Below are 12,481 nucleotides of genomic sequence, written 5' to 3'. Positions count from 1 at the left end.
GCCGTGTCTGACACAATTTCTTTTAGCACACATCTTTATATGAACCGGTTACAAACGTCAGCCTTACACGAGTGCACAATAACAACTCAATTAGATTATGCAAAAGACCCAAAAGTTCGCAGCGGCATATTCACCGTTTAAGAGTAACCGGGCAAAACACCGAAGACTACAAACAAACACATTTTGAGTGCTGCCTGCGAGGGTTCACATCAGATAAGCAGAGTCCAAAGTTCAGCAATAGCCTAACTCTACTTTGTGGCAGTAGCTATCTGCACTGTAAAATAAATTCATAAAGCTGGGGTAGGAACCAAATTGCAGGCGTACAGCCTCACAAAAGAAGGATTCACAGCCTGGTTTTAATGAGCACAGCCATGGGAGCTGTGCAATACTTGGCCTCTTCTCTGTATTTCCACTTCAGGGCATCTTTATTGTATAACAGTGAACAGAGATTTTAGGTGAAGACTGGCAAACTATTCACATTGAGGATGTACTTTTACAAAACCCAGTGTGTCTTGGCAGGATGAGAGAAATAAAAAGAAGTCCAAGGGAAAATATTCCCAAGCCAGTTTTAGGGGCTGGTTACAGACCTCACAGCAGAGGGATGGCTCACAGGTTAAAGGTGCTCTGGAAGATAAGAAATTGAGCCTCTTCTCCTTGCTTTAATTACAGCCACGGATCCCTCTTTTATGCCCTGGATGGGTGCTAATGGGCCAGAGGGTTCCCTCTGCCCATACAGGGCTTTTCAGTTCTGTCGAGGATAATTAAAGTGTGGGGTCTGTGCCAGAACTTCGATGGGCTGAACTGCTGAAATGAACTCTGGGGGGAATTTCACTTGAAAATAACTCAGAGGGCTTCTCACATCAGCCCTGTCCATTCTTTAATTCTTTAACTCATTCATTTTTTATCCTTTGCATTTCTTGATTCATCTCCTTGAATACAAACAAAAGGAACCAGATAGGATTATCACTGGCATCGGGTTTTCTCTCTTGGTTTTGCAGAAGACGCTGGAGTCATGAGCTGTGCTGTTTCACTCCGAGGGAGGCATCACCTGCTGGAGGAGGTTGAGAAACGCCGATCGAGTGGGAGACCGTGGGAACGGGAATCCTGAACGCCCGAGTTGTAGGCAGATACGTGCCAGTGATTCACTGCATTGCCTTACACCAGGCTCTCAGCCAATGTGACTAGTCTTGATAAAAATAAAATAGAATTCTTCTGACCACTGCCGCTATGGGTGTCTGTGCAACTGGCCAACCTTCATCAAGGACTACTTTATATATAAACATTTATTGATATCTCTGATCTAACATGCAAAGAGACAATGCCGATCCTGTCTGCAAGGATTCCCCCAACTCCATCCGACTGCAAAATCACCCACTTCATTGTAAAACCTCTGCAGCATCAAATCCCATGTGCCTCTATATTGCTAGCTAACCCTAAACCTACCTTCCCTGTTTGCTCTGCTCCTTTTCCACCTGTTGGAGGCTGTGACAACTTCTTTCTTACACCCGACTAGACAGGATAATAAACTAACAGCCCGAATTAAATGATAGTCTCAAGAGAGCAGCCCTGCTTCTCATACCTCCTCCAAGAGCCAAGGCATCTCTGCTGAGCTCGTGCTTCCCGGCTTTTATAGGGCGATTTACAGCCCCCACCTGACCTGTGGCCATGCAGCAGCACCGGAGAGGTTACTGACGCTTGCGTGGAGCAACGTGCTGCTCTGCGCTGTAGGAGCAGCTGTGAGGACTACGGATAGCTCCCTCTCCTTGATCCTACACCTCTTTCCAAAACCACAGCTTCCTTTTCACGTTCTTACTACCACTTATGTAATTACCACGCACCCAGCCCTGCAGAAGAAACCCCAGCGATACAGCCCTTGTGGGACCAGCGCAGAATGCAGCCTGAAGAGTTGGACGCGTGGGGCTCAGCACCGTACCTGGGAAAGCCACACTGCAGCATGAACATGCAACATATGGATGGGATGTCTTGGAACATGCTGTGCAATTCTGCTGCTAGCTTGAGTGCTTACATTGGTATATTATAATCACACACAGAAATAAGGAAAAAATTCAGAGTAATTAGGATAGATAGCATAATATCACTATTACTACTTTTACTACTCAGCCTTGTCCATACCATTTTCTTCCTTAACTAAAATTTATACCTGTCTTAAAACAGTGTTGTTACAATGCTCCTGGTATTACAAGAAAGTGGAAGAAAGTGTGTGGTTAAGAATTCTTTCCTTTCTCCATTTTACTTATACAGAATCTGCATTTAGGTTACGGGTGCACTGACGTATCATGGAATCACAGAAGCACATACGCTTACTGAGAGAACAGGCTCACAATAATAATAACAATGAAAAAAACTTATGTGGCAGAACAGAGCTAGGAAACCAAAACTACTGCAAACCAGGGGTAAAAACTACAAGTGTCGTAGCATCGGGTGTTGAAGTTGAGGGCATGCTTAAAGCGGGACTCCAGCAATATCAGGATTAGGGAGGATAGCCTTGCAATTTTTATTTGTATGCATTTTGTTAGGCATTAATCAGCATAATAAGCTTTAATTTTATGAGCAAAAAATGTTGCAATTTAGATACTTATCTGGTGTTCCTATTAGTGCTCTGAAAGGAAAATTGCAGTACATGTTGAAACAAGACCTTCAGAACATCCTTAGGCAAAAATAAATGTGGGCGCACACTCCTGTCTGTTTGGCTTCAGAGCTCCCAGAGCAATTCATTTGTCCATTTGAACGCACAGAAGCAATTTGAAATTTTCAAAATTGCCTATGCATATATTTTGCTGATCTCTCTTTTGTTCAGCATTGACTGTCAGCCCGTGTGCAAGTGCACAAAGCTACGTTCTGCCCAGAATTACTACAGCAAGATGTGACATTTCGCTGCACTGCTTGGGGGGGAGGAAGAAACGAGCAAGTCTTTCTGGAGCCCACCCATCTCAACATTTAGGTCCAGTTGGTTTTTGTTCACTTTCATGATGAGGGAACACACATTGCTTGGGCAGTCATTGACTTATGGTGTTTAGTAGCAGACTTTGTCTTCATTCTGATGCTGGGCCGTCACTTCTTTGATATGCATCACGGAGGCCTGATCAAAAGGAAAACAATAACTGAGAGAGAGCGTCAAAGAATGTCAGCTGTACTTGAAACGTGGCCTGAGCTGAGCTCAACGAGAAGCAGTACGCAGTGTCAAAACAGCCAGGTACTCTGCAGGCTGAGTAATGCTGGGAGCTGTGGCAATAAATGTCCTTGTTCTGGTCTGACTTGGAAATAAGAATGTTATATAGCACACCGGGTGCTGCAGCAACACAAAACCCTGAAGGATTAAGCTGTGCATCATATATAGGAAAGAGGTGAGAAGAGGTCCTAAAATTGCCAGGTCCATTAGGTACTTAAGTAAACTCTAAACCTTACATCATCCATAAAACTCAGTAATGGAAAGCGTCAGAGAACGAAAATGTTTAAAAGCTCATGAGCTCAGAAAGAAAATAATTGTTCTGTCCACAAAACAGGTCTGCTCTGATCTGTAGATATTTACTCAGTTAAATATTTAATAATCAATAAGTTAAAATACACCAGGAGGGAATACAATGTATGCAACCTTACAAGAAGATGAAACAGTCACAGTTCATCTGTATTTTTCAGGTACTTAACATTAGGGTCTGAAGAGACAGGCTGCATTTTTGAGAACTCAGTGACTGTGATAGAAACAAGCCATCCCAGGGGAAATTTTTCAGCTCGAAAGAATACAGCAGATCCTAACAGCCAGCAGGATTTCTGTAAAGGGCACTAAGATCAAACTGGTAACAAAAATGAAATAACTGCAACACAGAAAAGGAGCATCCTTCCAGCATGTGACTTAAAAGCTACCAAAGGTCTAAAGGCAGGTCTTCTGTTTGTGCTCCTCCGTCATAGATAAGCAGTAGTGATAATACGGAGCTAAAATGAAATTTTGAGGCTGTCTAAAGTTCTCCACCCTCATTCTCTCTTTTCTTTCATTGTTTTTGTTTTTGTTGTTGTTTAAGTATTTTCCAAGCATACATTAAGATACCTTATCAGGATAACCTTCCAGTACGGACAAGTCCCTGCAGTGAATGAGTACGTATAGAAAAAGTGTATAAATTAAAGAGAAAAAAATGTATGTTCTCAGAAAGTACATAAACGGATTAAGAGACTCTTTTGGCAAATGTTCTTCCTCTTGTTGCAATAATTTTAGAGATTTTTTTACTCCTTACAAACCTATAGATTGTTTTAGCTTGTCTGTGAGAAACATCTGCAAGGACTATCTCTAGAATCAGTGATGGAAAATTGAATGTGACAATCAGTTTTACTTACTGTAGTGGAATTTGTGAAAAAGGTCCCCCACTGCCCAAAATCACGCTACCCAGACAAAGGGGCAAAACAAAATTAAAAACAAAAATCACTCTGCCTTAGTAAACTACATCTTTCGACACCAATAAGAGAACAAGCAGAAGCCCAGAAACTGTGTTTACGCTGCTGAGGTGACACCACCATCCTCCAGCTGTGAAACAGGAGATATTATCATATCGCCAGCTACTTGAAAACTTTCATCATCTTTGAGCCATTGAGTGTATAAAACAGCAAGATAAGATCAGAAAGCTTTTGAAAGAGATTGCATAAGCAGCAATACAGCAATGTTGGCAAAACCACGGCACGAAGGACAGGACGATGGATTCAGTCAGAAAATGTTAAATAATGCTTAATTTCATGGTTAAAAAAAGACCAGCAAGGGCAGAAATGGAGCTTGTAGAAGAAATATTCACATGGATACTGACAGCAGAGTGTAAAAAGCAGCAACACATAATGAATTTGTAAATCGAGGCCACCTTTGGAAAGCAAGGACTGATCTGCCAGCTACAACAGGCGTTTCCGAAGCTGCCGAGAAAAGGGCAGCACACAGCAGACAACGGGTCCTCAGACTTCCCCTTCTTTGCTCCCTGCACCCCAACTGTAGGGGAGAACTAAACTGCATAAATGCCTTACAGCCAGGAGAAGATCAGTAACCAGAGAGGAAGAAGGGCAATAAAGAAGTTTCAGTAACATCTGGCGAAACAGCCACTGGAAAAACGTACACTTTCTTCTAGCCAAAGTGCAAAAATTTACCCATTTTGTGTGCAAATGTTTGGGGTCCATCAAGGTGCTGCTGGCTTTGCTGTTGTGTACAGTTGCAGTAAGGTCTGGCTGTTTGCACGAATGAAATCTCTGCTCTATTATAAAGTAGGGTGTAAATTTCTCCCAAAGGAAGCATTGTAAGAATAGAGCAAAGCGGATGCTGAGGAAAAGAGATTTGTGTTTGAACCAACTTATTGAGCTTTCACCCTGGACAAAGATGAAACGTTACAACGCAAATGTAGTTTTGGAGGTGGTGACAGACACCTGGAACCAAGCACTACTTGCCAAAACTCAGGATCTTCTTACAGCTTTTTCAGAAACGTGCAATTCTGTCTTCAGATACTCTGCTTTGGCACCAAATCTAACAGCTGAGGATGAAAACCTCTTAGAGGACCTCTTAGAGGTCCATCTTGGGTAAACTTCTGGGGATCAGTGCATGACTGAAGAATGGTTTCATTTCTTTTGTGGTCTCAACAGCATGATTTCAACTGATTTGTATAAAAAACCTTTTGACTTTTCCCTCAGTACTATTTTAGAGCCTCGAGGATCTCCGTGCCATAAGCAGCACGCACGATTACTCTATGCTCTGTGACATATGACACAGAAACAATAGGGAGAATGAGCTGTTTATATTAAACCTTACAGGTCTTTCCACACAGTGGTTTATAGGTCATTGCCTGGCTTAATAAAGCTTCTAATTGTGCTACAATTGCCTTTATAGCATAATTAAAGTATCCTTAATCTTCCTATTATTTTAGATCAACAGCTTTTTGGTGGGCAAAAAAAATATATTTTTTTCTTTGAATTTGAGGACTTAGCTATCTTGTGCACTGGCCTGTCGCCTTCTTCACAAAGGAAGAGTTTTGATTTTTCAGTACAAATGCCAATGCACTGCTTGAAAGAGATTTCTCATCACTAAATATGCTCTCACAGTGAGGGCAGAGATACACAAGTTGGACAATCTAAATAGACAAGTCACACAGTCCTGTTAATAAAACTCTTGCATTGTCATGTATACAGGGGAAAAAAAAGAATATAAACAGCATAAAAGATCTTAAATGCATAGGCTATGAAAGAGCAGAAGTCTTTGACAACAGTAGCTACATAGATCTGAGCAAGGAATGCAGATGAATAAGGAAATAAATAAATGCACAGTCTTAACATGAGAGATTTGGGTTTCATCTTCTTTCTCTTAGGGAAGAACCAAGAACAATTCTCTTTGTGTAGCACCATCAGTTCCAACATTAGCTTCAGCAGGACCCGGGTAAGGTGATTTTTGCATTGAAAAGCAGATCCAGGTTGCATCAGGCTACCTATTCCAGAAAAGCTACGTGAAGAGAATGCCACCCAAAGAAAGTGAAAAGTTTGGTCTTAAATAAATACCATAAACCCAGCAATAGGCCAGATTGCCTGAGATAGGAGCACAAAAATATTGTTCAGCAAATTATTCTTGGCACAAACAACAAGGCTGGTAAATGCCCTGGGAGAAGGAAACTCCCTGATGGTGACACCCACTGTCAAAAGTATAAATAGAGAGAGCTGGGGATGAAAATCTACAGTCCTGAATCTTATCGGGCTGTGCACCTAGATTTGGGCTTGTGGCTTACCTCCTACCTGCTGTCACGATGAGCTGTGGCACTAAATCTTCATCTAGCATCATTAAGATTAGTGGTGGTAGTGGTGGTGGTGGTGGTGGAGGATGCAGCAGCGGAGGTGGTGGAGGGGGCAGCAGCTGCGGGATACGCAAGTCTGGTGGATACTCCTCGGTCTCCACTAGAAGATACACCTCTTCTGGAGGAAGCGGAGGCTTTTCTGGGAGAAGCTTTGGTGGAGGAGGCTCCAGGAGCAGCTATGGAGGGGGATTTAGCAGCGGCAGTTGCGGAAGGATTGGCCGCAGTAGCTATGGTGGGAGAATGAGCAGCGGCAGCTACGGAGGAGGAATGGGTGGAAGTATGGGAGGAGGATTTGGATCATGTGGAGGTAGTTTTGGGGGAATGGGAGGTGGTTATGGAGGTAGCATGAGCGGAGGCAGTTTTGGAGGTTGTGGATATAGCGGAGGTGGATTTAGTGGCTTCGGGGGCAGCGGTGGCTTCGGTGGTGGCAGTGGTGGCTTTGGTGGTGGCAGCGGTGGCTTCGGTGGTGGCAGCTTTGGTGGTGGCAGCTATGGTGGAGGTAGTTTCGGTGGAATGGGCTTCGGTGAAGATTCCGGGCTGCTCTCCACGAACGAGAAGCTGACCATGCAGAACCTGAATGACCGCCTGGCTTCTTACATGGATAAAGTCCGAGGCTTGGAGGAAGAAAATGCTCACCTTGAACGTCTGATCAGGGAGTGGTATCAAAAGCAAGGTCCCACTGGTACCAGGGACTACAGCCAATATTACAGAACAATTGAAGAACTGCAAAACCAGGTATGATGCAATTTGACTAACTTTGGGCAGCTTCTCATGAGAAAGGTCTGGCACTTGCCTGCTACGGCACCATGTTCCTATTTGGGGCAATGTATTCCTTGGTTAGCTTTAACCAGGAGCATCCTGGTGTGATGACCAAGCCTGATTACCAGTTTTGCTTTGCTCTGGTTGATACGGGTGCTCCGGCACACTTTTATTTGGCACATGTAGCATCCTTTGGTGCAACAGGAGGCCATTATTAGTGCTCCCATGAGGGGGCCTGTCCCCTTCCTTCAATGCAGTGCCCTTGTTCATTTGCTCTTCACTCTCTCGAATGGGCGATAGAATCAGTGCTTGCTTACGTTGTGTTACCAGTGGCCAGATAAACTGAATCTTTTTGTGAATATACAGGATGAGCTAATGTGGGCCACTGCATTTAGTCTAACCCTAGCTCTCAGCCATTTTTTACTCTCCTACATGAATATTGTTGCTGCCAGATGCAAGGTTAATGTTTTCCCACTGTTTTGGGAGCACGGTGAGCTTATTTTATTATTCTTTCCAGCAAGGTATTGCACTTTTGATGGATATTTGTAAACCAAAATTGACAGCAAAGGCACCAACCAGTGCTGATGTTATACAAAGGCACTCTCTTGGTTGCGGACAATAAACTTCTCTGTGTAGCACCTGCAGCACTAGTCAGGGTTACAAAGATATTCTGAAATGTGTTAAAGCACAGGTATTTTTTTCCTATCTGTGTGTCAGACTGCAAAGACAGCTGCCTGATTAACACCTGCCCTCTCCCTTCCAGATTGTTGGTGCAAATGTGGACCTCAACAAGATCCTTCTTGACATTGACAACACCAGGATGACTGTGGATGACTTCAGACTGAAGTGAGTCTTTCCCTTCCTGTCTCATGCCATCTTCCCTGCCTTTACCACCATGAATTTGCATTGCCACTCTCCTGTTGTAGATACTGCAATGTCTTGGCTCCAACAACAGACCAGATAATTGTTGGGAAGAGCATTGTGAGAATGACTTTAAGGGCTTTTCATTGCTATTTTGCTTCAGAGAAGTTGCTGAGGAGTGCTGTTTAAAGGACTACATTCTGTGTTTCTCCACCTTTGCTCGTAGATTTATAAGCATAACCCTCATCATACAAATCCCACAGAGTAATTCTACTGAAATCAAACAAACCTATTGTAGATGGAAAGAGAATTAGGTCCTTTAAGAACTAAACGATGGGACTAGCAACCAAAGATGTACTGGTGGGAACTGTTCATAAGCAAGACAACAGAGAGCTCTGGCAGCAGCTTTACAATCTTTCTTGTCTGTGATTTAGGTATGAAACTGAATACACTCTCCACCAGAGTGTGGCAAGCGACATTAATGGATTACGTCCACTTCTGGATCAACTGACTCTAGCCAGGTCTGACTTGGAGACACAGTTTGAATCCCTTAAAGAAGAACTGATCTATCTGAAGAAGAACCACGAGGAGGTAAATTTCTCTGCACTTTAAATTAATAACTAATGAAAACCCAACCCTCAGAGAATTTCCTGTGTATTTCTTCTGCTAGCAGTAACCTGATCCGGCTGGCTTTGATCATCCAACTTGACCCAATCTGGCTTTGATTTGCAGGGGTATGCAGCAGCCACAGCTGCCTGAAACTGATGTAAGCAGACACCTAGGTCAACGTGTGGCAAAATGGGGTCGGGGAAATGAATGGCTTTCAGTACCAGGCACAATTTTCTTGCTAAAATCATGGAAGGATAATTGGATAGGATATATGGAGGAGTCAAAGGAAATATTCATATTGTCTGCAATGCTGTTTCCCACTGAGAAGAACAATACACAGCAGGATTTTCACAAAGAGCATGTTGCACGGAATTCCTTATCATCCTGAAGAGAAAAATTCAGGATCAAGGAGTATGTGGTGCCTGGCTACTGCTCACTGTGAAGTTTAGCTTGGGAATGGCAAAACTGCTTTCTTTCACAACAAGGGCAGATGAAGGAGTGATATGGATCTGTGAGGACTTGTGTCCCTTTCTTTATTTGAAACTATAACATTTCTTCTTTCTTACAACTTTTTTTTTTTAATCCAGTGGGGTTTTTTTGTGTTTTGCAGGAAATGAAAGGACTGCAAACACAATCTGGTGGTGATGTCAGCGTGGAGGTCAATGCCACTCCTGGTATTAATCTGATGGAAAAATTGAATGAAATGCGTTGTGAATATGAACGGCTTATTGAGAACAACCGGAAAGAGGTGGAAAGCTGGTATGAAACCAAGGTAAAGTACAAGGTTTTTTAGTTACTACATCTTTCACACAGAATTGGAAGGACTGGATGTCCTCATGCATTAACTAAGGGACATTCATTTTAAATGATTTTAAGCAATTTACTGTAACAAGTCAGTTCTGGAGTATTACATGTGAAAACGTGTGTGTTCTGGCAGCAAGGTGAATTACACAGAGGGTTGGTGTGGGTTAGTGGACTGGCACGTGGGAAATATACACAGACAGTTTACATTACATCTTCCTTTACACATATTCATTGCTTTCTAAATGCTGTTATGATACCCCCACAATGTTTTCTTATAATTAGAAATACCCCTATTTTATATGTGTATTTTTTAGATGGAAGAAGTTAACCAACAAGTCCACTCAAGCGGCCAGGAGATACAATCAAGCAACCAACAGATCTCTGAGCTTAGACGTGAATATCAGAGCCTGGAAATCGAGCTGCAGTCGCAAATCAGCATGGTAAGTAAAGGTGTTTGCTTCCGTGACACAGGCTGTATGTGCCACCAGAATAAACAGAGATTGGTTATGCCTAGAATTTACTCCATCTGTAGAGAACGGGGTGCTGGATTGCTTCATCATCAAAGACACGCTTTTCTGTTTTGTGTAGATCTTCTATTTCTCCACCAAAACGAGTTAGACTTGCCACATTCCCGTAACCACTGCATTTTTTCTTCCATTTGCAGATAGACTCTTTGCAATCCAACCTGGAAGACACAGAACGTCGCTACAACATGCAGCTGCAGCAGATCCAGAGCATGATCGGCCCCTTGGAGGAGGAGCTGGCCAGCATCCGCTGCGAGATGGAGAGCCAGAACGAAGAGTACAAGATGCTGCTGGGCATCAAGACCCGCCTGGAACAGGAGATCGCTCAGTACCGCGCACTGCTCGAGGAAGGACAGCAAGACCTTGTGTATGTACACTGACAAAAGAACACAGCATTATGTGAAACCCAGGGCTGCCTAATTAGTCACAAAGACGGTAAATGAACAGTTTAGACTTGCAAAGCAGGTTTTGTACTGAAATGGGGCTAATTCAGCTATCTTGACCAATCACCTCCCAGGTTTGAGGTATTATAAATTTCTTGGCAAGTCTATTCAGAATTGAAATTACGTGATGAAATATTAGTGCAGAAATTCTGAACTACCAATTTTGAGCTGGATAAGGAAAAGGAAACCCATGTACATGGCCTTACTTTTACCGATTCCAGAAAAAGCCAGGAATTCAACAAAGGGAAGTCACTTTGAAAAAAATGGAACCAGAAAAATGATGATTTCCATAAAAGTCTCAGGGTGTGATTCCATGGAAGCTCAGGCTCTTCTGGTTTCCCTTACACAGTGAGCTCGCTTCTGTTCAAACACAGTGCCTGAAAGAACAGCTGAAGCTTCACGTGCTGTCTTTCCAGTTTGGAGGACAGTGATCCATGCGCTAGTGCAACTGATAAAGCAGCAGCGCTAAATCTTGCAAGAAGTTTATGAGTAGTACGTGGAAAAAGCCGAAACTCCTGTGTTCAAGCTGAAATTGAAAGGGAGGTTGATTTTTGGCACCGCATCAGTTGTCTTTCTGATCTGTGTGAGGTTCTGAAAAGGCAAAGTACAGACAGGCCTGGGTGCAGTGCCTGTAGGTAGGTTTCCTTCTGAGATCAAAAATGCAGTTGATTAACTTTTTTTTCTTTCTCTCTCTTCACAGAGTCCCAGCAGGAGGAATGGGAGGTGGAATGGGAGGAGGAATGGGAGGAGGAATGGGAGGTGGCAGAATAGGAGGTGGTAGCTATTCTGGAGGAGGAAGAGGAGGGAGTGGTAGCATAAGCGGTGGCTATGGAGGTGTTAGCTCTTCTTCCAGCAGCGGAATGGGAGGAGGAATGGGAGGAGGAATAGTAAGCGGAGGAATGGGAAGTGGAGGAATCAGTGGAGGAATAGGAGGAGGAAGCGGAGGAAGCTGCGGCGGTGTTATTGGAGGAGGAAGCGGAGGAGGAAGGATCTCAGGCGGTGTCAGCAGCTCCCACTCCTACTCTTCATCTTCCCAGTCTCAGGCCTGCAGGGGCAGTGGTGAAAGCCAAGGTGAGAACTGTTACACGGACACGGTGCTCTCGCAGTCCCATCATTACCAATTTATACACCATATCAACATCTTCTCCTGAGGGCAAACAGCGCTGAGGATAAACAAGCGCTTCTGGAAAGTGTTGATTTTACTTTTATTAAAAATTCTTTTATATTTGTGTGTGAAGGACCAACCCTACTTAAGATACACACATTTGATTTCTATTCAGTCTCGTGGATGGTATCGTCATAGCACTTAGTTAAAACTCCAGCTGGTTTTCCTCATCTCTCTAATTCGTTGCAGAAGCCCCTAAAAATGTTGCTTTCGTACTGTGGCAAAGTTCCCCTTTATGCTTCTGGAACAGCTCACGGTCATCTATCACATAATCAAGCTTCTTTTCTGCCTGGTACATATTGGTGCCTCAGATTGGGTGCCAGTACTGAAGAAATTAATGCTTTCTTTATCTCTACACAGGTTATGCAAGAAAATCTTTTGACTAAGGACACACCCTGAGGATCCTACAGCGCAAGACGTTTCAAACAGAAATTGGCCCAAATCCTCTGCATTCCCCCCGCTCCTGAGGAAAGAGAGATGCTCCTCACGGTTCCTCAG

General features: G+C 43.5%; 1 protein-coding gene across 1 annotated transcript in view; it reads left to right on the top strand.

Annotated features, from left to right (window-relative positions):
* Positions 1 to 6,694: 6,694 nt before the first annotated feature.
* LOC310885521 (uncharacterized protein) overlaps positions 6,695 to 12,481 on the top strand; it is a 39,445-nt gene continuing 33,658 nt past the window's right edge. The window contains exons 1-7 of the mRNA XM_083808986.1: positions 6,695 to 7,553; positions 8,341 to 8,423; positions 8,873 to 9,029; positions 9,658 to 9,819; positions 10,166 to 10,291; positions 10,516 to 10,742; positions 11,519 to 11,889. Of these exons, the coding sequence (XP_083665112.1) occupies positions 6,771 to 7,553; positions 8,341 to 8,423; positions 8,873 to 9,029; positions 9,658 to 9,819; positions 10,166 to 10,291; positions 10,516 to 10,742; positions 11,519 to 11,889 (1,909 nt within the window). The 5' untranslated portion in view covers positions 6,695 to 6,770. The remainder of the gene's footprint in view (positions 7,554 to 8,340; positions 8,424 to 8,872; positions 9,030 to 9,657; positions 9,820 to 10,165; positions 10,292 to 10,515; positions 10,743 to 11,518; positions 11,890 to 12,481) is intronic.

Source organism: Anser anser (genome assembly GCF_964211835.1).
Source record: "Anser anser genome assembly, chromosome: 23".
NCBI classification, from domain to species: domain Eukaryota; kingdom Metazoa; phylum Chordata; class Aves; order Anseriformes; family Anatidae; genus Anser; species Anser anser.
The sequence above is the reverse complement of the archived record's forward strand: the minus strand, read 5'-3'. Positions and strand labels throughout refer to the sequence as shown.